This window comes from Pristiophorus japonicus, chromosome 13 (genome assembly GCF_044704955.1).
Source record: "Pristiophorus japonicus isolate sPriJap1 chromosome 13, sPriJap1.hap1, whole genome shotgun sequence".
In the NCBI taxonomy this organism is placed as follows: domain Eukaryota; kingdom Metazoa; phylum Chordata; class Chondrichthyes; family Pristiophoridae; genus Pristiophorus; species Pristiophorus japonicus.
In genome coordinates, this window is record NC_091989.1 from 115,856,477 (window position 1) to 115,879,751 (window position 23,275).

The window sequence follows — 23,275 nt, forward strand, 5'->3', positions numbered from 1 at the left end:
CCATGTGTGCCCCAGAGGGCACAGTAGTGGGAGACTTGTAGGTTACCTGTACAGGTGTGCCTAGCCTAGTATAAAAGCCAGGCCACCAGGTGTGATCCTCACTCTGGATTTAACTAGTAAAGGACTAAGGTCACTACAGTTCAAGTACAACACACTGCCTCGTGGAGTCATTACTAGAGCATCTAAGGACACTACAATTGGTGACGAGATTATGAACTTTCTCGCGGAAATGGCTACCCTTGGTACGTTGCAGCAGATCGCCGATAGTGATGATTGGGATGCCTTTGTGGAGAGGCTAGAACATTTCTTCACAGCAAATGACCTGGCAGGAGACGACCTGGCCACACTGGCTGATAAGCGCCGCGCTATCCTGCTAACCAGTCGTGGGCCCAACGTCTATGGCCTCATCAAGGACTTGCTGGCACCAGTGAAGACAACGACCAAGTCATGCAAGGAGCTCGTAACCCTGATCCAGGAGCAACTCAAGCCCAAGGAGAGCATCCTCACAGTCAGACACCGGTTCTATACCCACCGACGGCCTGAAGGCCAGGAAGTCACGAAGTAGGCCACAGACCTCAGGAGGCTGGCGGCACTGTGCGAGTTCGGCACCCACCTCAACAAAGCGCTGCGGGACATTTTTGTTATTGGAATTGGCCATGAGGACCTTCTTCATGAGCTACTGTCGGCAGATACCACAGTCACACTGCAGAAGGCCATCTCTGGGAGCCAGTCATTCATGACCTCGACCTGCGGCTCTAGGCAGATGTCTCACTCTCAGGACTCAAACCCGGCAGGTACTGTGCACAGAGTGATGCTGTTCAGAGGCTGGACTGTAGAGCGCGAACCCTCTCAGGGAAGAGAAAACAGGCCCCCGAGTCCCTTAACTCAGTCCGCTGAGGGGGTCTAATCGAGTAGCACCATGCTGGCGTTGTGGAGAGAATCACAGGGCTCACCAGTGCCGTTTTAAAGACTATGTATGCAAAGACTGCGGCACAAAGGGCCACCTCCAGCAAATGTGTAAGAGAAATATGACATATCACTGTGTCGATGAAGAGTCTACAGATGGCCATGAATCCAGCATGGATTATAAATTGATAGGCAGAGAGGCAGCCCAGCCCCAAAGGGAGATACATACCATGTTTACCTGCATCACCGAGTGTTCCCCGCTGAAAATGGAAGTCGAGATAGAGGGAGCTCCAGTCTTCATGGAAGTGAACACGGGGGCGAGCCAGTCAGTGACGAATCAAGAAGCCTTTGAGATGCTATGGGACAATCCGGCTGAATGACCAGAGTTGGTCTCGGTTCAGGCAAAGCTGCGCACCTACACCAATGAAATTATCCCAGTCATTGGTAGTGCGAATGCAAAGGTACTCCATGATAGCATGATGCACAAGTTACCTCTGTGGATTGTTGCAGGTGATGGACCAACGCTGCTCGGCAGAAGGTGGATGGAGAAGATCCATTGGAAGTGGGAAGATTTCATCTCTGCAGCGATCCACGTTCCCCGCGCTCAGAGGCAAAGCAAGCCGTCACCTGAGAGTGGACCCGGCACTGGAGAGTAGATCAGCACGGCACCCGAGGCACAGACCATCCAGCACAACTGAGTAGAGATGATCCAGCTGAGACAACCCAAACGCAGCTTCCAGGCGCCAGTGGCAGGACTCCAGAGGAAGAAAATTGGATCCAGAGGCGACTTCCCAGTCGACATCGTGGACAAAGAAAAGATGGTGCCCTCACCACGAGGTGAGGCGCTGAAGACAAAGATGGCCGTGGCCAGACCACGTGGTACAGCGCTGATGGAGCAACACGTGGCACCAAATGGAGAAGCGGATTGGGGTAAAGCAAGCAAGGCTCTCTTAAAGGAGGCCTGCAACCCATTACAATTAAAGGGACAGTTCCACACACTCAAGCAATGTGATAAGAACTGTAAATCAGAGACAAAATGTGTAACTGATCATGTAAAATGTGTAACGGATAATCTATATTGTGTACATGCAACCAGCGAGGAAAAGTCATGCGATTATGTACAATGTGTGATTAATGATCTGAACTGTGCACATGCAACCAGCGAGGAAAAGTCGCGTGATTGCGATCGGACCCACAGAGTGTCCATCATAAATAAGGAAAAGCTGTGCGATGCAGGATTTCTACTGCACGCAACCAATGCAGCGGGCAGACACACATCGGGAGCACACAGGTCCAGCGAGCTACCCAATGCTGTAGCCTGCATCCCGGGGACCAGAGTCATGCACCATGGAGTGTGGCCACAAGCAGCCAACACACATGAGCTTCAGAGCAAGTGACCTCAGCAGGGCAACGGCACCGGTATCGATACCATGCTCTGGGTCGGCTCCACCTCTCAGGTACCCGATGGCACCGACTGCCACGAGCTTGAAGGAGCAGACTGCACCAAGACCATACCCCTAGATGTAGGGTCACCCGCCACTGTTCCCCCGAAGGAAACAGGCACCAGCCAGGATCCCAAACCAAACGACGCTCAGGCCAGCAATTCAGCAGTTCCCTGTGCACTGCTAGACAACAGCTCCTCAGGGAGCAGCTGGGACCCAGGGCGCAAAGAAAGGACAGGGAGGTCTCAGACATCTGTGAACCAGCCCGACGCTAGGGACTACGGCAACAGCCCCGAGAGCAGGCTATGCGAGCCAACCGGGTGCCAGCACCGGGCACTGAGCCGCCACCGGACTGCAGGGACACAACCCAGCACCTCCAGAACTAGTTTGTCCTCACGCACTGGTCACTGCATCGATAAGGCATCTAACGTACTTGCCGCACCCCGGAACTACACAAAAACAAAAAAAAAATGCAAAACCCAGTTACCTGAACTTGAATGTACATGAATGTTAGGAGCCTCCACCATAATCGATGTGGGAGAGGAGGGGTGGTGAATGGAGTGGTCAGGGACACACACACACACACAAACAGCAACCACCAGCACGCTACTGCACCAACTACTCACCCAAGGTTGAAGTGACCCACCATGGGTCAACCAGATAGAGCTAAGCCCAGAGCACAGTCAGTGCAGAGGCGATTTGCACTGAGGGCTCGGGGGGGGGGGCGGGGATGTGGGGGGGGGAGTGATGTCATGTATCCTACATGGCTACTGTTGGTACTATCACAAGGTGTGCCACCAGAGGGCACAGCAGTGGGAGACTCGTAGGTTACTTGTATAGGTGTGCCTGGCCTAGTATAAAAGGCAGGCCACCAGGTGTGATCCTCGCTCTGGAGTTAACTAATAAAGGACTAAGGTCATGATAGTTCAAGTACAACACACTGCCTCGTGGAGTCATTACTAGAGCATCTAAGGACTAAGGACACTACAACTACCACCTCCCCTTGACCATGGGGAGATTACTACTACCTCCCCTTGACCATGGGGAGATTACTACCACCTCCCCTTGACCATGGGGAGATTACTACCACCTCCCCTTGACCAGGGGGAGATTACTACCACCTCCCCTTGACCAGGGGGAGATTACTACCACCTCCCCTTGACCAGGGGGAGATTACTACCACCTCCCCTTGACCAGGGGGAGATTACTACCACCTCCCCTTGACCAGGGGGAGATTACTACCACCTCCCCTTGACCAGGGGGAGATTACTACCACCTCCCCTTGACCAGGGGGAGATTACTACCACCTCCCCTTGACCAGGGGGAGATTACTACCACCTCCCCTTGACCAGGAGGAGATTACTACCACCTCCCCTTGACCAGGAGGAGATTACTACCACCTCCCCTTGACCAGGGGGAGATTACTACCACCTCCCCTTGACCATGGGGAGATTACTACCACCTCCCCTTGACCATCATTGGAATCACAATGGCTGAATCCTTCACAATCAACATCCTTGACCAGATGCTGAACTGGACCAGCTCTATCAATACCATGGCTTCAAGAGCAGGGCTGGGTACTCTGCGACAAGTGACTCATCTCCAGACTCCTCAAAGCCTCTCCACCAGCTACAAGTCTCAAATCAGAAGTACGATAGAACACTCACCATTTGCCTGGTAGGTGCAGCTGCAACAGCATTCTAGAAACTCAACACCAAATGGATAAAGCAGCCAGATTGATCAATGCCACTCGTCTCAATACCAATCTTTCAACCACTGACAATCTGTGGCTGTAGTACATACAATCGACAGCATGCATTGCAGCAATTCACCAAGGTTACTTTGATTGCACCTCTCTCCTCGACAAACTCAGGCACTAAGACAAACAAGAGCACCAATATTGTAGGAACGTCATCCCTTCCAAGTTATCCTCCAAATAACATACCATCCTGACTTGAACATATCGGCGTTCCTTCATCATCGCTAGATCAGAATCCTGGAATCCCCTACCTAGCACCATTGTAAGAGAACCATCACTACAAGGACTGCAATGGTTCAGGAAGGTCCACCACCACCTTCTCATGGCAACATGACATGAGCAATGAATGTAGCCTTCACCATGTTACCTGCACTCCAAGGAGAAATGAAATAGAAAGACTTCCATTTCTGTAGCACCTCATCGCATCTCTCGAAAATGCTTCAAAGCACTTTACATACAATGAATTCAGTAGCTGTTGCTACGTTGGCAAATGACAGCAAGACCCTATAAATAGTGATGCGATGAATGAGCACTTAATCTCATTTAATTGTGATGTTGGTTGACGAAGCGGTTTTGGCCAGGAAACCTCATTGCTCTTCAAATAGTATTGTACGATTTTTAACAACCAGCCGACCCGCAAACAGGATATTGGTTTGAGATCATATCTGAAGCATTTTAATTGCTAAATGAAAAAAGACCAGGGTCCATCTAGTTTGCCTTCTACCATCCTGATAGTAGCATGATACAATGATATCAACTTCTATCAATTAGTCTACAACAGACCCAGAACTGACATGAGGAAAATCCCAGTGGCGGAGAGCTTTGGGAACCATCGGTCCAAAGTCACCTTCTGCCTCTCCAGCATGCTACACTTACCACATGTCATGTCTCAAATTACTTATATAGCATATCTCAAAATGTTTGGAAACACATTTCCAAAAATGCAGTGCTCCCTAAGAATGGCACTGGGATGTCAACCTTAGTTACACACTCAAAGCTTTGGACTTTAAGCACCTGAGGAAAGTTCTGCAAAGTTTCTCTTTGATTCCAAAAAGTAAAACAAGCAAAGCTCCAAAATAATGAATGATCCTGTATTATGAATCCTAAGACAGCTACCTTCCTTGCAATGTCAGGTTGAGGCTCGAGATCACTGTAAGATGCTTCAACTGAATAGTGATTAATGACAAACATGTCGATCACCCTCTGTTCAGTCAAAAGGTATGCAAGACTGATTTGGGAATATTTTATTTCTTATTGAGCTGTAATTTTTAAAAACTATCAGCCATGTTCTGTAGGACTGCGCACAGACCCATTTAGGGCTACCAACAGCACGAGATTTTCAGCGTGTTATTCATTGTGAGAAATTAGCTCAGAAGTCAGGCCAAATACCTGTACTACTGTTGCTAAAAGTAGAGGGATGAATAATACCTGTCTGTAGTCTTTGACACAGTTGACCACTCTATCCTCCTCCAACACCTCTCCTCCATCGTTCAGCTGGGTGGGACAGCATTCACCTGGTTCCATTCTTATCTATCCAGTCGTAGCCAAAGAAGCACCTGCAATAGCTTCCCTTCCCGCTCCCGCACCATTACCACTGGAGTCCCCCAAGGATCTGTCCTTGGCCTATTTCTCATCTACATGTTGGTCCTCAGCGGCATCATCTGAAAACACAGCATCAGGTTCCACATGTACGCTGGCAACACCCAGCTCTGCCTCACCATCACCTCTCTTGACCCCTCCACAGTCTCTAAATTGTCAGACTGTTTGTCCAGCATCCAGTACTGGATGAGCAGAAATTTTCTCCAACTAAATATTGGGAAGACCAAAGCCATTGACTTCAGTCCCCGCCACAAACTGCGTTCCCTAGCCACCGACTCCATCACTCTCTCAGGCAACTGTCTAAGGCTGAACCAGACCTTCACAACCTTGGTGTCATAGTTGTCCCGTGATGCGTTTCCGACCCCATATCCGCGCTATCACTAAGACCGTCTATTTCCACCTCAGTAACATCGCGCGACTCTGCTCCTGCCTCAACTCATCTGCTATTGAAACCCTCAACCATGCCTTTGTTACCTCTAGACTTGACTACGCCAATGCTCTCCTGGCCAGCCTCCTATCTTCCACTCTCCGTAAACTTGAGCTCATCCATAACTCTGTTGCCATGTCCTAACTTACAAAAGTACCGTTCCCCCATCACCCCTTTGCTCGCTGGCCTACATTAACTCCCAGTTGAGCAACACCTCGATATTAAAATTCTCATCCTTGTTGTAAAATCCGTCCATGGCCTCACCCCTCCCTATCTCTGCAACATCATCTAGCCCTACAACTCTCCGCAATGTCTGCGCTCCTCCAATTCTAGCCTCTTGGGCATTCCCCGATTTTAATCACTCCACCATTGGCGGCTGTGCCTCGAATTGCCAAGGCCCTAAGCTCTGGAATTCCTTCCCTAAACCTCTCCATCTTTCTAACTCTCTTTTCTCCTTTAAGACGCTCTTTAAAACCTGCCTCTTTATCTGCCCTAATATCTCCTTATGTAACTTGGTGTTAAATTTTGTTTATAATGCTCCTGTGAAGCGACGTTTTACTCCGCTATATAAATGCAAGTTGTTATTGCTGTTGCTAAAGGTGGAGGGATGAATGCTACCAATCGAACGGCTGACAACAGGGTGATTTAAGGGACTAATTCAGAACTTCGCAGCTAGCTGCATAACATTGTCTTTTTATCAGAATTGATCAATACCGTAAAGCAGGTATTTAATATCAGAGTTCATTCAGGTACAAAATAAGAGTATTAGTTTGTTAAACATAGGCCCTTGCATTATTTGTGTTGAGTCCCAGCTGGTGAACTTCTGCAATATATGGTTTAGAAGATACAACCTCATCAAATTCACTGAAGGAAAACAAAGACAGTTTTGATGTGTTATTTTGAGGCGCCTTTATATAGTGCATTTTCCATGTTCACAGAATGCCTGCCTGTGATAACTCATCTTAGTCATTTACTTCTAAACCTATTATTTTCAGTTAGAGCAGAACACCTCTGGACTAGAGAATCACATGGGACTCAGCACTTTCCATTTGGTAGTTCTGTGTAAACAGAAACCAGGGAGAATCAATGACTATATTCAAAAGTTAATTGATTTTGGCTCCTTGCCATCACAGTAGTCAACAGCAGTAATGTCTAAGAACAGCTTCACTTGCTGCCTGCTCCTGTTCTTCCACAAATAGAATCTTTTATGTGTTCTTTAAACATTTCTTTTTTAAGAATATCTGCTCAGTAGATAGCCTGGATGTTCAATTTGTCACATGATTACAAGATAGATAGGGATGAGGAACAGCCATTCAGCCCATTAGATTGCCCATCAAACCATCCAACCAATTGTTAAGTAACTTGTTTTGCCTCCACTACCCTACCAGAAGCCCGTCCCGTGTGGTAATCACTCTTCCTGAAGAACTTTCTTGCTGGGGTACAGATCTATGGACACCTGCTGCCCTCGGGTACCTCACCAAGTGACCATTCTTCATGTTCGATGATCAGAAGCGTTGCAGTTGGCTCTGAGCCTGCCCTCACTTGGCATTCACACATTGGAACTTTCCACAGGGGATAGCAATCAGGAGCAGGAGCCACAGCCGTGTTTTTCATTTCCCTAGGCCAAGCCCAGTTGTGGTGCCTCATCTACTGCTCTGATTTTATTTTTAATTCCCATGCCCATCGCACACATCATTCCACAGCTGGGGAAGGCCAGCAGGTAAACTGATGCCAGTCCCCAAGTCTAAATAATTGATGTAAATGAGAGACCGTTGATTAATAACAATGTATTGAGTGGTCTGTACCTGCACCCAGTGATAGAAGGTATAATAGCCACTCACCATTGAGATGAACAAAGCAGTATTTATTTTTACACAGAAACAGGTTACTTGTGTGATAATAATCCTTATCCTGCTGGAAAAAATTAGGTCCAACACTGTTCAGCGTTATTTTCTGAAATTCTTTTGACTTTATTGATAGTACATTTTATGTGGAAAAGTGTCAAGCCATTGATTTGTTACATATCACACTTAATCCTCATTTATCTATGTTTCACTCTTTCAGATCATCACATTTTTCCTCTTCATAGATATAACAAAGTATTATCAATGTGTGTATAAGAAAGCCCCATTTCCTTACTGAATGGATAACAGTAAATAGTCTTCACTAGTTGGGCAAAGGCTTTTGAATTGTGCACGAGTGCTGCACTTTTGTTCACCAACATCACACTTGGATATTTGGTACAACTGTATGCTAACTTTTCTATTTTAAGTTAATAAAAATGCCAAACAAAGTTGATATTAAATGATTAGTTAACACAAAAATGCATGCATCCACTTCCACCCTTAAACCTTGTTTGCCAATACCAGGCTGCTAAGTAGATGCCCACATCCTATAGTGCATCTGATCCAAGGAGAATTTCTCCTCAGGTACAATTTTATATTTAGCCATTGCACTTTTCTGTTGGTCATTGCCAAGAAGAAGTCTTACATTCTTTCTTTATTCCCAGCAATACTTTATCCTGCTGATTATAACGGACGGCGTTATCAGCGACATGGACGAGACCAGACACGCCATTGTGCAGGCGGCCAAGCTCCCCATGTCAATCATCATCGTAGGGGTTGGCAATGCTGACTTTGCTGCTATGGAGTTCCTGGACGGGGACAATCGGGTTCTGCGATCATACACTGGGGAAGAAACCACACGGGACATTGTGCAATTCGTGCCATTCCGGGAATTTAGAAATGTAAGTCTATCTGTCTAGTCGTATAGTGCTGTGACTGAGAGAAACCGTGTCTTATAGCTGCCGCAGAAAAGAGAAAGGATCATCAATAGGTGATGAGTCTCGAATCCAATCCTCATCCCAAGCAGAGGCCAGGCATCTCCCCACGGAGGGAGATCATATTAGATGGGAATTTCACCTAGGCCACTGGTCAACACAGTGACATTTACAGTGACCTACGAACAAGACACCGACCACCAATGTTCCCTTTGAGTGGCCGTGCAGTGCTCCAGGGGTCCTGCACAGCCAATGAGCAATGACTACACTTCAAAAGCTGTAAAGCACTTTGTGCCATCCGGTGGTTGTGAAAGGCACTCTATAAATGCAAGTCTTTCGTTTTTGCTTTCAAATTCAAAAAACGCACACGTGCGGACCTTTCAACTGGACGTACAACCCGTTAAAGTGGGTGCCTGGCCCAAGAACAAATTGGTGGGGGACATTGTGCACCACCCTTTCAGATACAGGATGGCTGTGCCGCAGGGAGACCAGTGAAACAAGAAACCTGTTTGGGGGGGGAAGTTATATAAACATCCAGGTGATAAACCCCCATCAAAAAGAAAGAAAACTAAGGGGCCAAAATTGCCACTTTCCTTCAGGCCTCTTATCACCGGAAATCAGCGGCCACTTTTCGTGTAATGGCCGCCATGATCAAAATTCCGCTCCTGCGGTATCCGGGTGTTGACCTGCTGGCCACTCCCCACCGCTCTGCTGCTGCCAATCTGTGCTAAGTGCATCATCACAGTGTGCACCGCAGATGTTTCCCCCACCCTGCCACCCCGACGGCAAAATTCCGCCAAGAAAGTCTTCCTCCCGCCAGGCGATGCCAAAACCTGCTTTTTCCCAACGGTGCACTGAGGCTGTGGCCTTCTGCAATGGCAGTGCAGGGAGGACACACTGCCGCTGCTGCCATGTTTATTTTTGTTGGCCGACTGCCATCCTCTTGGGTGCCAGGCCGCTGACCCGGCCAAAACCTTCCCTGGTGGCCCAGTGGACCAAACTTTAGAAATCTCGCAGGCTCTCCCCTTTAAGTGAAGTGGAGAGCCGTGGTGACGCGGCGCTGTGATGACGTCATCAGCGCTACGCTGATGACTGACAGCGGCGGCCGCTCTGCACCCCCCCACCTTCCACCCCGCTAATGTACTCACTCCCCCCACCTTCCACCCGCTAATGTACTCACTCCCCCCACGTTCCAACCGCTAATGTACTCACTCCCCCCACCTTGCACCCGCTAATGTACTCACTCCCCCCACCTTCCACCCCGCTAATGTACTCACTCCCGCTAATGTACTCACCCCCCCCACCTTCCACCCCGCTAATGTACTCACTCCCCCCACCTTCCACCCCGCTAATGTACTCACTCCCCCTACCTTCCACCCCGCTAATGTACTCACTCCCCCCACCTTCCACCCCGCTAATGTACTCACTCCCCCCACCTTCCACCCCGCTAATGTACTCACTCCCCCTACCTTCCACCCCGCTAATGTACTCACCCCCCCACCTTCCACCCCGCTAATGTACTCACCCCCCCCCACCTTCCACCCCGCTAATGTACTCACTCCCCCCACCTTCCACCCCGCTAATGTACTCACCCCCCCACCTTCCACCCCGCTAATGTACTCACCCCCCCCCACCTTCCACCCCGCTAATGTACTCACTCCCCCCACCTTCCACCCCGCTAATGTACTCACTCCCCCCACCTTCCACCCCGCTAATGTACTCACTCCCCCCACCTTCCACCCCGCTAATGTACTCACTCCCCCTACCTTCCACCCCGCTAATGTACTCACCCCCCCCCACCTTCCACCCCGCTAATGTACTTACTCCCCCTACCTTCCACCCCGCTAATGTACTCACTCCCCCTACCTTCCGCCCCGCTAATGTACTCACTCCCCCACCTTCCGCCCCCATTATGAAGATGATCTGCTTAAAAAAAAGCCAAAGAGCGGAATATCGCTCAAGAGACCACTCAACTACCACGGCGGTAAAAACAGTAGAAATGGGGTGCGCCATGCATCCCGTTTCAGATAGGGGGCAATTTCGGCCTCTAAGTATCACTTAAAAATGGGCGAGGTAGGTAAGACGTGCAATAATTCTGGCTCAGTCTTGAACATTTCAGTTGTCCCAGCAACCACCGCCTTTTGCAGGAGAGTTCCAGATTTCCACTAACCTCTGTGTGAAAAAATGCTTCCTGATTTCATTCCGAGATGGCCTAGCTCTAATTTTAAGATTAATTTCTGGATGCCAAAGGGCTTAAAATCTACTAAAAACCTTTGTGCCAGGAATCTGTTAGTGTAGGACAGCGGAGTGCCAATGGGTTCCAACCTTTGGTAAGGATTGGTAAGCAAGGGTCATCTCCCATGATCTCACAAATGGTGAGATCTAATTTTGGAAGAAAATTAAGAAGCAAGCAGCTAACTCGGAGGAGAGAAAGTTTGAAATGGTGTAGAAGGACATTAGAATGCCAATATCATGATTTTATTGGAAGATGTTATTTCACACAAAATGTTCTCCAGTAGACAGTGCCAAGGTGGTGCCAAACGGAAGCAAGATACTTCAGCAGAAAGAGGAAGGGATAATTGATGAGTGGCACACATCCTAGTGGCCATTTACAAAGTGGTATCGACACATGAGCCGATTCTTTAGGTCTCAGTGTGCCATACACAAATCCACAAGCAAAAGACAGTTTGAAGATTGTCTGGTCCAAGGGTTGGGGGTGCACCACAGTTACCTGGGGGAGGGGGGCAATCCTACCGTTTGAATTACTCTCCCTGTGTAGAACCGTCAAAACTACCATCATATCAGTCCATCTCATAACATATAGGCATATCAATGTGCTGAGTCACAACCAGTGTTCCCTTTAAGCTGCCGCAGTGCTCCAGGAACCTTGCACAGCCGGATTGCTGGCTTTTCAATGTAAAAACTGCACATGCGCGGTATTTTGATTGGCCTATGCAACCGCTTAAAGGGGCCGCGCAGGGCCAAAAAAATTACAGGGAACATTGGTCACAGCCTACCCAAGACCTGAAGCACCATTAAATGTCCATTAACATTACCCTAGTATTCGCTTTACTTAAGATATCTTACAAAAGATTTAAGGAAGCAAAGTATAGGACACTTACATACAACTAGAGGAATGAACAATCCATCTAGTCGGTTCATGCAATGAGGAAATATTACATCCCACGGTACCAGTCATATTCCTCTAACACATTGAATTTTAAAATATAACCTGTTTTAATTTCTTATTTATCAAACACATCCCATTTATTATATCATTGTTTCTTTTCTCCTCTCCCAATTTTCTCGGTGATTTTAGCCCTTACCTCTTGTTTCAAGAAAGGAGTAACCCACATTGGGGGCTGGTACCTCAGAGCGGGCGAAACGTCAGTTATGTTGTAGCTGTTTTAGAACGACTGGGTTGATGAGGCTGCTGAGATACCTGGGATCCGGATTTAGCTGTGAAAACATGAGAAGCAAGCTGCCCCAGTGCACGGATCGCAGTGCCCCAGTGTACGGGTCGCGGTGCCCCAGTGTACGGGTTGTACTGCTCGGTAATATTAAACAAACTATACTATACAAACTAAAGCAGCAGCATTGTAAATGGGGAGACCCTGCTCTCAAACCCTGCCAGCAACTGTGACATTACCCAAACAACAGTTAGTGCAAAACTCTTTACAAAAAGGAAAATGAGTTTAATTTCTCCATGCATGATAGATTAAGTACCATATTAAATAAAAGCTAACTACGATCATACTTCCATTATTAAATTAATATTCATGCCAGATTGATTTGTGATGAATTGTGCAAGAATAAATCATTTCCTGTAATGTCTGATAGTGTGTTGTCCAAGTTCCTATTCTCACCACTGTAATTGTCAATTTAATTGTTGGATGTCTATTAAAGCCCAGCCAGTATAAATGATGGTACTTTGAGCTATCGGAACGGTAATGTATGCAACCCTATGTAACCAGTATTATACCGCCATCAGAGGACGTTCCTGTTGGAGTCCGAAGGGATCCCAGCATCTCTTGGGAGCACTGTATATAAGCAGGCCTCCCATGCTGTAGCAGCACTCTGGATTTAGAATAAAGGAACTAAGGTCACACTTACTCACATCTATATATTCAGTTACATTACTTTATTTGAGACATAACAACTGGCGACGAGATAATGAACCACCACGCGAAAATGCAGAGAACTGTTGGCATCCCGGAGAAATTCTCAGAAGGGGATGATTGGGAGGCCTTCGTGGAGCGACTCGACCAATACTTCATGGCCAAGGAGATGGAAGGGAGCGCGAACGCTGCCAAACGAAGGGCGATCCTCCTCACCGTCTGCGGGGCAACAACCTATGGCCTCATGAAGAATCTTCTCGCTCCGGTGAAACCAACAACCAAATCGTATAAAGAACTGTGTAAGCTGGTCCGGGAGCACCTAACTCCGAAGGAGAGCGTTCTGATGGCAAGGTACCGATTTTATACATGTCAACGGTCTGAAGGCCAGGAAGTGGCAAGCTACGTCATCGAACTAAGGCCCTTGCAGGACATTGGGAATTTGATAGATTCCTGGAGCAAATGCTAAGAGACTTTTTCGTGCTTGGCATTGGCCATGAGATTATCCTTCACAAACTATTGACTGTTCAAACACCGAACCTGAACAAAGCCATAAAGATAGCCCAGGCATTTATGTCCACCAGCGATAACACCAAACAAATTTCGCAGCGTAAAGAGGTTTCGGCAAGTACTGTACACAAAGTAACGTTGTTTTCAGGCAGGACTGCATATGGCAGAATGTACACACCTGCAGCTGCACAATCTCAGATGACCCAGAGTCCGCCATCAAACGTTAATGTAAGGCAGTTAACACCTTGTTGGCGCTGTGGAGGCGATCATTGAGTCCATCAATGCCGCTTCAAACACTATGCGTGCAAAGGCTATGGAACAATGGGACACCTCCAGCGAGTGTGCAGACAAGCTGCAAACCCTGCAAACCACCACGTTGCAGAGGAAGATCGATCCATGGCAGATCAAACTGAACTCAAGACTCAAACTGAGGAGGCAGAAGTGTACGGGGTACACACCTTCACCACGAAATGTCCACCGATCACGTTAAAAGTCGAACTGAATGGAATTCCAGTAGCCATGGAACTGGACACGGGTGCAAGTCAATCATGAGCAAAAAGGCCTTTGACAGGCTGTGGTACAACAAGGCACACAGGCCCAAGCTGAGCCCTATTCATACCAAGCTGAGAACTTACACTAAAGAACTGATCCCTGTAATTGGCAGCGCAGCAGTAAAAGTCTCCTATGATGGAGCAGTGCACGAACTCCCACTATGGATTGTACAGGAGATGGCCCCACACAGTTCGGCAGAAGCTGGCTGGGAAAAATCCGCTGGAACTGGGACGACATCAGAGTGCTTTCGTCCGTCAACGATGCCTCATGTGCCCAGGTTCTGAGCAAGTTTCTGTCGTTATTTGAGCCAGGCATCGGAAGTTTCTCGGGAGCGAAGGTGCAGATCCACCTGGTTCCCGGTACACGACCCATCCACCACAAGGCACAGGCGGTGCCACATATGATGAGAGAGAAAGTTGAGATCGAGCTGGACAGGCTGCAATGAGAAGGCTTCATCGCGCCGGTGGAATTCAACGAGTGGGCCAGTCCAATTGTTCTGGTCCTCAAGGGCGATGGGACAGTCAGAATTTGTGGGGACTATAAAGTAATGATTAACCGTTTTTCGCTGCAGGATCAGTACCCGCTACCCAAGGCAGACAACCTATTTGCGATGCTGGCAGGAGGAAAGACGTTCACCAAGTTGGACCTGACCTCGGCCTACATGATGCAGGAGCTGGCGGAATCTTCGAAAGGGCTCACTGCATGAACACGCACAAAGGTCTGTTCATCTACAATAGATGCTCCTTTGGGATTCGATCGGCTACGGCTATTTTTCAAAGGAACATGGAGAGCCTGCTAAAGTCGGTTTCGCGCACCGTGGTTTTCCAGGACGACATGTTGATCACACATCGGGACACCATCGAACACTTGAAGAACCTGGAAGAGGTTCTAAGTCGGCTAGATCGTGTGGGACTCAGGTTGAAACGCTCGAAGTGTGTTTTCCTGGCACCAGAGGTCGAGTTCTTAGGGAGAAGAATCGCGGCAGACGGCATCAGACCCACCGACGCCAAGACGGAGGCCATCAAGAACGCACCATGACCACAGAACGTGACGGAGCTGCGGTCGTTCCTGGGACTCCTCAATGATTTTGGTAATTTCCTACCCGGGTTAAGCACCTTGCTAGAACCCATACATGTGTTGCTATGCAAGGGAGATGACTGGGTATGAGGGAAATCACAAGAGGTTGCTTTTGAGAAAGCCAGAAATCTGTTATGTTCCAACAAATTGCTTGTTCTGTATGACCCATGTAAACGTTTAGTGCTAGCTTGCGATGTGTCTTTGTACGAGGTCGCGTGTGTTACAACAAGCGAACGAATTGGGAATATTGCAACCGGTCGCCTATGCGTCCAGAAGTTTGTCCAAGGCCAAAAGGTCCTACAGCATGATTGAAAAAGAAGCTCTGGCATGCGTTTATGGGGTAAAAAAAAATGCACCAGTATCTGTTTGGTCTTAAGTTTGAGTTAGAAACTGACCATAAGCCACTCATATCGCTATTCTCAGAGAGCAAAGGGATTAATACCAACGCCTCTGCTCGCATCCAAAGATGGGCGCTCATGCTGTCTGCATATAACTATGTAATCCACCACAGACCAGGCACAGAGAACTGCGCTGATGCTCTCAGTTGGCTACCATTGCCCACCCACCGGGGTGGAAATGGCACAGTCTGCAGACTTGCTCTTGGTGATGGATGCATTTGAAAACGAAAAGTCACCCGTTACGGCCAGCCAGATCAAGACTTGGACCAGCCAGGATCCTCTACTGTCCCTTGTAAAAAATTGTGTCCTCCATGGAAGCTGGTCCAGCATCCCAGCGGAGATGCATGAAGAGACCAAGCCGTTCCAGCGGCGCAAAGATGAAATGTCCATAGAGGCGGACTGTCTTTTGGTGAGGTAATCGTGTGGTTTTGCCCAAGAAAGACAGGGAAACGTTCATACGCGACCTATACAGTACCCACCCAGGCATAGTAATGATGAAAGCTATAGCCAGATCCCACGTGTGATGGCCCGGCATCGACTCAGATTTGGAGTCAGCAATGCACCCAGGAAGGCACTGCTAAGTTTGTGGTCATGGCCCTCCAAACTGTGGTCTAGGATCCACGTTGACTTTGCTGGCCCATTTCTAGGCAAAATGTTTTTGGTTGTTGTGAATGCTTATTCAAAATGGATTGAATGTTTAATAATGTCTGTAAGCACATCCATTGCCAGCATCGAAAGGCTACTAGCCATGTTGGCCTGCCGGATGTCATTGTCAGCAACAATGGGCCGTGCTTCACCAGTGCTGAATTCAAGGAATTTATGACCCGCAATGAGATCAAGCACGTCACATCTGCCCCGTTCAAGCCCGCATCCATCGACCAGGCACAACGGACAGTCCAAACCATCAAGCAAAGCTTGAAACGCGTGTCGGAAGGCTCCCTGCAGACCCGCCTGTCCTGAGTCCTGCTCAGCTACCGCACCAGACCCCACTCGCTCAGCCGAGCTGCTCATGAAAAGGGCACTCAAAACAATGCTCTCTCTTGTCCGCCCCGATCTCCATGATCATGTCGAGGACAGGCGACATCAACAAAGCATGTACCATGATCGCGCAAATTTGTCACACGATATTGAAGTCAATGACCCTGTATTTGTACTCAACTATGGACATGGTCCCAAATGGCTTGCTGGCACTGTCATAGCCAAAGAAGGGAGTAGGGCATTTCAGGTCGAACTTGCAAATGGACTAACTTGCAGAAAGCATTTGGACCAAACCAAACCGCGATTCACAGACAGCCTCGAGCAACCTGAAAAGGACACCACCAACTTCGATTCTCCGACACACACACAAGTGGCAACCGACATCACAGTTGACCATGAAGCTGAACTCACCATCCCCAGCAGCCCAGTAAGGCCAGCTGCCCGGCAGCCCAGCGAAGAACCAACCAACTCACCCACACCTGCATTTGTACCGAGACGATCGACTAGGGAGCGAAAGGCCCAGATCGTCTCACCCTGTAAATAAGTGTACTATTGATTTTGGGAGGGAGTGATGTTGTGTATGCAACCCTAGGTAACCTGTATCACACCGCCACCAGAGGGCGTTCCTGTTGGAGTCCCAAAGGATCTCAGCAACCCCTGGGAGCATTGTATATAAGCAGGTCTCCCATGCTGTACCAGCACTCTGAAGTTCGAATAAAGGAACTAAGGTCACACTTACTCACGTCTACAGTACTCAGTTACATTACTTTATTGAGACATAACAGGAACAATCTCCAACTGTCCCAATTATAAAACAACACTGCTGCAAATAAATGACTTGTAATTCAACAAGTATTGTATCAGTACATTAATCACCCTCAGACTGCCAGCAATTCCAGGGAAATCCCAGGCTCCTGGGCATTACTGCATTATTCTCCCTCAAACAAGAGTGAAATCATTCAAATATTACAATAATAAAGATTCTTTAATGTCTGAAGTAATTTTATCAGTGTTATATTAACACAATACTAAACAAAACACATTAAAACTTCAAAAATAAAAATATAAAATATTAGTAACAATATGGGCTGGATTTTCGGGTTGCTTGCGTCTTAGTTAGCATCCCAGAGCGGCGGTAAATGGCTTTTCTAGGCGTAACAGCGGGTGTACATCTTTTACCGCCCTACCGCATTTTCGGCTAATGTTTTGCGGCGGCCGCAATAATTTACCACCCTGCCCTTGAGTTTCACTGAGATCATGACGTCAATTATCATGCAACACTCCGCTACTGTCCCGGATGCAAAATTTGCCCCCAACGGTTCATTTAACACCCGCCCAAGGAAACGTCTGAAAAAACAGGCATTCCCAGGGTGCGGCAGGCGGTATTGGCAGCGTATTTAAATGGAGGGATGAGGCTCTTACATCGGAAGTCACATTGACTGCAACGGTTGCGCACATCTGGGTGAAACTCCGATTTGCAAACGGCACCTTTATCTGCCATTACAGAGTCCTTACAAGGTCAATGAGAGAATTTAATGGGGCCTTTACTAGTTCATCAACGTATCATGCTCCATGCTATTGCTAGGAGGTGTCAAGCTAGAAGAAGGGCTCTTGGCCATGTCGGCCCATGGATGAGGAGAGGCCGAAGATGTTTGAGAAGGAGGGCGTATGCCCCCATGGGTTTACAGGCACCAACACTCATACCCCCAGCTCTCTGAGGAGCAGTGTTTGAGAAGGCTGCGCTTCCGAAAGGAAGTGCTGACAGAGATGTGCCATCTCCTATAGGCAGACCGAAGCCTGGACCACTCTGGAAGCAGCCTTCAATACTCCCCTCAACAGGTATCCAAATTCATTGTGGTGTGCTGCATGTTGCACAACTTGGCCATCATTGCAAGTGGGGATTGCATGCCCACCTCAGGAGGAAGAGGACGATGAAGAGGAGCCTGGCGAGGACCCCCCATTGGATAGCCACACCATCCACGGGTGAGGTAGCATGGAGATCCTGCCGGACGAAGAGTCGCATATCGCCAACTCATAATGGATCGGTTCTCCTAAATGGGGGAAACTGAGGGATGGAGCTAATTCTGGACACGCTATGTGCACCCATAAAGGCACATCTCTAGTGAACGTTGGAATGGTATGCAAGACAGCAATAGCAAAGGATGATAATTTTTACTGCAACAAAGTAACAAAAACTCCCCCCACCAAAATAAAACCATACAATAGAGAGCGTTAAGTTGCAGGACACTGAGCAGCAATGAAGTTCCTTAAATCAAGGAAACTTTTAATGCTGCGATTTTTGGCTGGGGCACAAAAGCTTCCTTGTGTAATGACTGATTTTGCACCCCTGATCATGGAACCTCATTTTTTGCCGAATTTTGCAGACGAAGCGCAAACTCCCATGTGGTATCAGGACCACCCCGCCGCCATTACCTCCCCAAAATCTCAAAAGCTGAAAGTTCAGCCCTTTACTTCTGCTCACTCTGACATAGAAACATAGAAATTTACAGCGCAGAAGGAGGCCATTTCGGCCCATCGTGTCCGCGCCAGCCAACAAAGAGCCACACAGCCCTCGGTCAGCAGCCCTAAAGATTAATATAAACCTATGAAAAATGACGGAAAGACAAAGAGCACCCAGCCCAACCAGTCCGCCTCACACAACTGCGACACTCCTTATACTGAAACGTTCTACACTCCACCCCAACCGGAGCCATGTGATCTCCTGAGAGGGGCAAAAACCAGATAAAAACCCAGGCCAATTTAGGGAGAAAAATTCTGGGAAAATTCCTCTCCGACCCATCCAGGTGATCGACAGTAGTCCAGGAGATCACCTTGGCCGTATTTCTATTCCCTGCAGTACTTACCATTATATCTGCACCTTCCAACAAAAGGTCATCCAATCTAATCCCAATGACCAGCTCTAGGTCCGTAACCCTGCAGGTTACTGCACTTTAAGTGCCCATCCAACCATCTCTTGAAAGTGGTGAGGGTTTCTGCATCCAGCACTCTTCCAGGCAGCGAGTTCCAGATCCCCACAACCCTCTGCGTAAAGAAGCCCCCCCTCAAATCCCCTCTAAACCTTCCACCAACCACCTTAAAACTATGCCCCCTCATAATAGACCTCTCCACCAATGGAAATAGACTTTTACTATCCACTATGTCCAGGCCCCTTAATATTTTGTACATCTTAATGAGGTTTCCTCTCAACCTCCTCTGTTCCAATGAGAATACCCCAGCCTATCCAATCTGTCCTCATAACTAAGATTCTCCATTCCAGGCAGCATCCTAGTAAATCTCCTCTGCACCCTCTCTAGTGCAATCATGTCCTTCCTATAATATGGCAACCAGATCTGCACGCAGTACTCCAGGTGTGGCCTAACCAAAGTATGATACAATTTAAGCATAACCTCCCTGCTCTTATATTCTATGCCTCGGATAATAAAGGCAAGCATTCTGCATGCCTTCTTAATCACCTTATCCACCTGGCCTGCTACTTTCAGGGATCTGTGGACAAGCACTCCAAGGTCCCTTTGATCATCTACACTATTAAGTGGCCTACCGCTTAATGTGTATACCCTTTCCTTATTAGCCCTCCCAAAGTGCATCACCTCACACTTCTCTGAATTAAATTCCATTTGCTACTGCTTTGCCCACCTGACCAGTAGATTGATATCCTCCTGCAGCCCATGACTTTCCTCTTCATTATCAACCAGACAGCCAATTTCAGTGTCGTCTGCAAGCTTCTTGATCATATTCCCTATATTCAAATCTAAATCATTGACATATACCACAAAAAGCAAGGGACCCAGTACTGAGCCCTGCAGAACCCTACTAGAAACATCCTTCCAGTTACAAAAACACCCATCAATCATTACCCTTTGCTTCCTACCTCCAAGCCAATTTTGGATCCAACTTGACACTTTGCCCTGTATCCCATGGGCTTTAACCTTCATGACCAGTCTACCATGTGGGACTTTATCAAAAGCCTTGCTAAAGTCCATATATACTACATCGTACACACTACTCTCATCGACCCTCTTAGTTACCTCCTCAAAAAATTCAATCAGGTTAGTGAAACACGATCTTCCCTTAACAAATCCATGCTGACTGTCCCTAATTAATCCTTGCCTTTCCAAATGCAGATTTACCCTGTCTTTCAGGACTTTTTCCAATAATTTTCCCACCATTGAGGTTAGGCTGACAGACCTGTAATTACTCGGCATATCCCTTTTTCCATTCTTAAACAAGGGTACCACGTTCTCCAATCCTCCGGCACCATGTCCAGATCCAAAGAGGACTGGAAAATGATGGTCAAGGCCTCTGCTCTTTCCTCCTTTACTTCGCTCAACAGCCTGCGATGCATTTCATCCGGGCCTGGGGACTTATCTACTTTCAAAGCTGCTAAACTCCTTAATACTTCCTCTCTCACTATATTTATTTCATCCAGAATATCACACTCCTCCTTGATGGAAGTATCTGCATTACCCCTTTCTTTTGTGAAAACAGATGCAAAGCATTCGTTAAGAACCCGACCAACATCTTCTGCCTCCACACAAAGATTACCCTCATCTCTAATAGGCCCTACCCTTTCTTTAGTTACCCTTTTACTCTTAATATATTTATAGAATATCTTGGGATTTTCCTTAATTTTACTGGCCAAGAATTTCTCGTGCTCTCTCTTAGCATTCCTAATATCCTTTTTAATTTTGTCTCTTAACTTTCTATATTCCTCTAAAGATTCTAAAGTATTTAGCCATTGGTATATGACATAAGCATCCCTTTTTTTCTTAATCCTCCCCTGTAAGTCCCCAGACATCCAGGGGGCTCTAGAATTATTTTTACCAGCTTTTTTCTTTAAGGGCACATGTTTGGCCTGAGCCTTCCGGATCTCCTCCTCGAATGCCTCCCGACACTGATTTACCCACAAGTAGCTGTTTCCAGTCCACCATGGCCAAATCACTCCTTAACTTAGCAAAATTAGCTTTTCCCCAATTCGGAACTTTTATTCCAGGCCTATTCTTGTCCTTATCCATAACCAACTTGAATCGGACTGAATTATGGTCACTGGCACCCAAGTGCTCCCCGACTAATACCCCTTCAACCTGCCCAGCTTCATTCCCCAAAACTAAATCCAAGACCGCCTCCTCTCGTGTTGGGCTTGCTACATACTGACTAAAAAAGTTCTCTTGAAAGCATTTCAAGAATTCCGCACCCTCTATACCTTCACACTAAATTTGTCCCAATCAATATTTGGATAATTAAAATCCCCTACTATTACTACCCTATGGTTTTTAGACTACATATTTGCTCCTCTATCTCCCTCCCACTGTTTGGGGGTCTATAATACACGCCCAGCAGTGTGATCGCCCCTTTTTTATTTTTCAATTCGACCCATATGGCCTCATTTGACAATCCCTCTAACATATCATCTCTCCTCACTGCTGTAATAGTTTCTTTAATCAGTACCGCAACCCCTACCCCCCCCCCCTTTTTACCCCCCTCTCTGTCTTGTCTAAAAATCCTGTAGCCAGGAATATTGATCTGCCAAACCTGCCCCTCTTTCAGCCATGTTTCTGTAATGGCTATAATGTCATGCTCCCAAGTGTCTACCTGTGCTCTTAGCTCATCCGCCTTATTCGCTATACTCCTTGCATTAAAGTATATACCATTCACTGCAGGAAGACCTCCTTCCTTACTACATACTAAGCCCTGTTTCCTCTGTCTTACAGATTCACTTTCTAGATTCTTGCTGTCCAATTTCTGCTTTACTTCCTTTCCTTTTGAATTCATACCCAGATTCCCATCCCCCTGCCAAGCTAATTTAAACTCTCCCCAACAGCACTAGCAAAACTCTACCGAGAGGATATTGGTCCCGGCGCTGTTGAGGTGCAACCCGTCTGGTTTGTACAGGTCTCATCTCCCCCAGAAGCGGTCCCAATGCCTCAAGAATTTAAAGTTCTCTCTCCTACACCAACTTTCCAGCCATGTGTTCATCTTCTCTATCCTTCTATTCTTATACTCATTAGCATGTGGCACCGTTAGTAACCCGGAGAATACCACCTTTGAGGTCCTAAACTTTTAATTTTCTTCCTAGCTCCCTGAATTCTTCCTATAGGACCTCATCCCTCATTTTACCCGATATGGACCATGACCTCTAGCTGGTTACCCTCCCCCCCCCCAGGATGCCCTGCGTCCGCTCTGTGACATCCTTGACCCTGGCACCAGGGAGGCACAAAACCATTCGGGAGTCTCGTCTACGGCCGCAGAAACGCCTGTCTGTTCCTCCTCCCTGTGCAGCTGAGCCACCCGTGGTGCCTTGGAATTGGTTCTGGCTGCACTCCCCAGAGGCACCATCGTCCTTACCGATACTCAGAAGTGAATATTGGTTTGAAAGCGGGATGGACTCATGGAGGGACTCCTGCGCTACCTGCCTAGCACACTTACTACATCTGGTGGTCACCCACTTCCCCTCTACCTGCACACCTTTAAGCTGCTGGGTGACCACCTCCTGAAACGTGCTATCCACGTAGCTCTCAGCCTCACGGATGCATCTTATTGACTCCACCCGCTGCTCCAGCTCCAAAGTGCGGAGCTCGAGCAGTTGAAGCTGGAGACCCCTTGGTTGTCTAGGCTGACCTACCTTTGTTCTCTTCTCTCTGCCCCTCCATTCTCACTCTTTTTACAACTTTGTTTTGATCTACTGTAGCTGATTCTAACTTTTCCATTCCATTCC

The 23,275-nt window shown here is 47.6% G+C and overlaps 1 protein-coding gene across 1 annotated transcript in view; it reads left to right on the forward strand.

Annotated features, from left to right (window-relative positions):
- cpne2 (copine II) overlaps positions 1–23,275 on the forward strand; it is a 274,630-nt gene that overhangs the window by 236,275 nt on the left and 15,080 nt on the right. Inside the window, exon 14 of the mRNA XM_070897910.1 lies at positions 8,643–8,879. Within this exon, the coding sequence (XP_070754011.1) occupies positions 8,643–8,879 (237 nt within the window). The remainder of the gene's footprint in view (positions 1–8,642; positions 8,880–23,275) is intronic.